This window comes from Saprolegnia diclina (assembly GCF_000281045.1).
Source record: "Saprolegnia diclina VS20 unplaced genomic scaffold supercont1.261, whole genome shotgun sequence".
NCBI classification, from domain to species: domain Eukaryota; phylum Oomycota; class Saprolegniomycetes; order Saprolegniales; family Saprolegniaceae; genus Saprolegnia; species Saprolegnia diclina.
The window spans coordinates 2,978-4,739 of record NW_008246328.1 but is presented as its reverse complement, the minus strand read 5'-3'; the positions used below and the strand labels follow the sequence as shown (position 1 = coordinate 4,739).

The 1,762-nt window shown below is 51.4% G+C and overlaps 1 protein-coding gene across 1 annotated transcript; it reads right to left on the bottom strand.

Moving 5' to 3' along the window:
- Positions 1-190: 190 nt before the first annotated feature.
- SDRG_17313 (hypothetical protein) lies at positions 191-406 on the bottom strand (the record flags this gene model as incomplete). Its single annotated transcript, XM_008623554.1, has 1 exon — positions 191-406. A coding segment is annotated over one exon (216 nt), but the record flags the coding sequence as incomplete, so codon positions are not given.
- Between the last annotated feature and the right edge of the window lie 1,356 nt (positions 407-1,762).

Sequence of the window (1,762 nt, the reverse complement as noted above, 5' to 3'; positions counted from 1 at the left end):
GGTCAGCAAACACACACGCTTGGCACGAATGGATAGCTTCCCCAAGCTGGACGCGGCCCTGCACACCTTCGCAAGGGAGCTCACCCAGCGGCCTATCACCACAACCAAGCGGCGCTGTTGTCCTACGGAGCTTGTCAAGATCCCGCGGCCACATCTCGATGTCCTGCGTCGGCAAAAAGGGGTCGCGCACGCGCTGTGAATGAAACGCGATGGTCTCCTCGCGCTTGTAGCCATAGTCACTGTACTGTGCCTTGTACTGCTCGACGAGTGTTGCAATCTCAGCCTCACTCGCGTTCAACTTTAGTAGCTGCTCAATCTTGTGCCTGATCGTCGCCCTTCCTTGGTGCTCGACCAAGATGGCTCCCTTCCCGATCTTCAAGCGCGTCGTGAGCTCAATGTTCTCCATGTAGAGCTTCTTCAGTCGAATCTCGTTCTGCTGGATGCATGCGCGTCGCCAACCAGCAGTAGCGAGCGGTCAATCTCCTTCGCAGAGATGCGAGCAAGCCTCGACCATCAACTCCCAAGCTCTCGAGTTTCTGGACGACAAGATTCAAACGCTCAAGCACCAAGAAGACATTAGGGAAAAGGAGCCCGCATCCCTTCTAATGCATTGCAAACGATCCAAGGCCCCAAGACCGACCGTACATGTCGGGACGTGTATCCACGGATTGAGCTATCACCCACACCGTGGCTGTGATTTCGACAATGCGGAACCTCGCTTATCATGCGCATAACAACAACATCATCTCGCTCATATATTCATCACTACCACGCTGTGCGACGTTTCGACAACTGAGACGCAACAATGCGAAGCAACTCGCGGGGATCAAGAATCTGACTACGCCGTGCCCAAAAGTCTCAAGCAACGACTCGACGTACCAACTCCGAAACGGCAGCGCTATGGCCTCCCGAAAATTGGCAAGAAGTCACCGTACGCACTCACAAAACACATCAGCATCAACAAAAAATCTCTCACCGACCTCACAACTCAGATGGTCCCAACCTGTGGCGTTATCTATGGGGAGCGCCTTGCCCACCACTGGCACGGTGGACACCAAGAACAAGGTGCAAGAGAGGTTTTCTACGCATAGCCAGGGTATGAAAGTACACATACGTTATATAGGCGCACAACAAGCGAACTCGAGCCATCTACGAATATAAACTACTAGTTTATAAGTCAAACTAACCCGCCTTGATCACCACTGGGCGGACACCCACACAGTTGTTGCCCCCAAGCGGCATTTTCTCGTGGCGCTGGGCTTCAAGCAAGCTAGAATAACTCTTGAGGCTTCAACTGCATTCTGTTGTAATTGCCCCTGGAGCATTCACGCTACGGAGTACAAAATAAATCACGAGATCATTGTTTATCATTTGGTTCCCTGCCTTGCTTTTAGGGAAACTTGTCGTTCTTTTTTACCTTCATGGCGATACATCAATCCCGTCTGTTTGAGGCGGTTAGAAGCAGGGTGTCAATTCTGCATAGAGAAAGACAGGTCCCTTGCATGGTGAGCTGGTAAAATGTTTTGTATTGAATGCAAGGCGTGATTAACGTATTGCGATGACGGCGCGTTGGCCTAGACAAAAGTCAACGATCAACCGTCGCTGCGCTGAAGCGCGCAGACTTGTCCGGGCCAACTCATCGTCGTCGTATGCTGGAATCTTGGTGCGCTTATGCATTCTAAATGCGGTCACATTGTGATTGGGAGCGGAAAAACCTTGTAACCTTGTAAAACTTGCTCTTCTAGGTGCGTCGTACTTGATG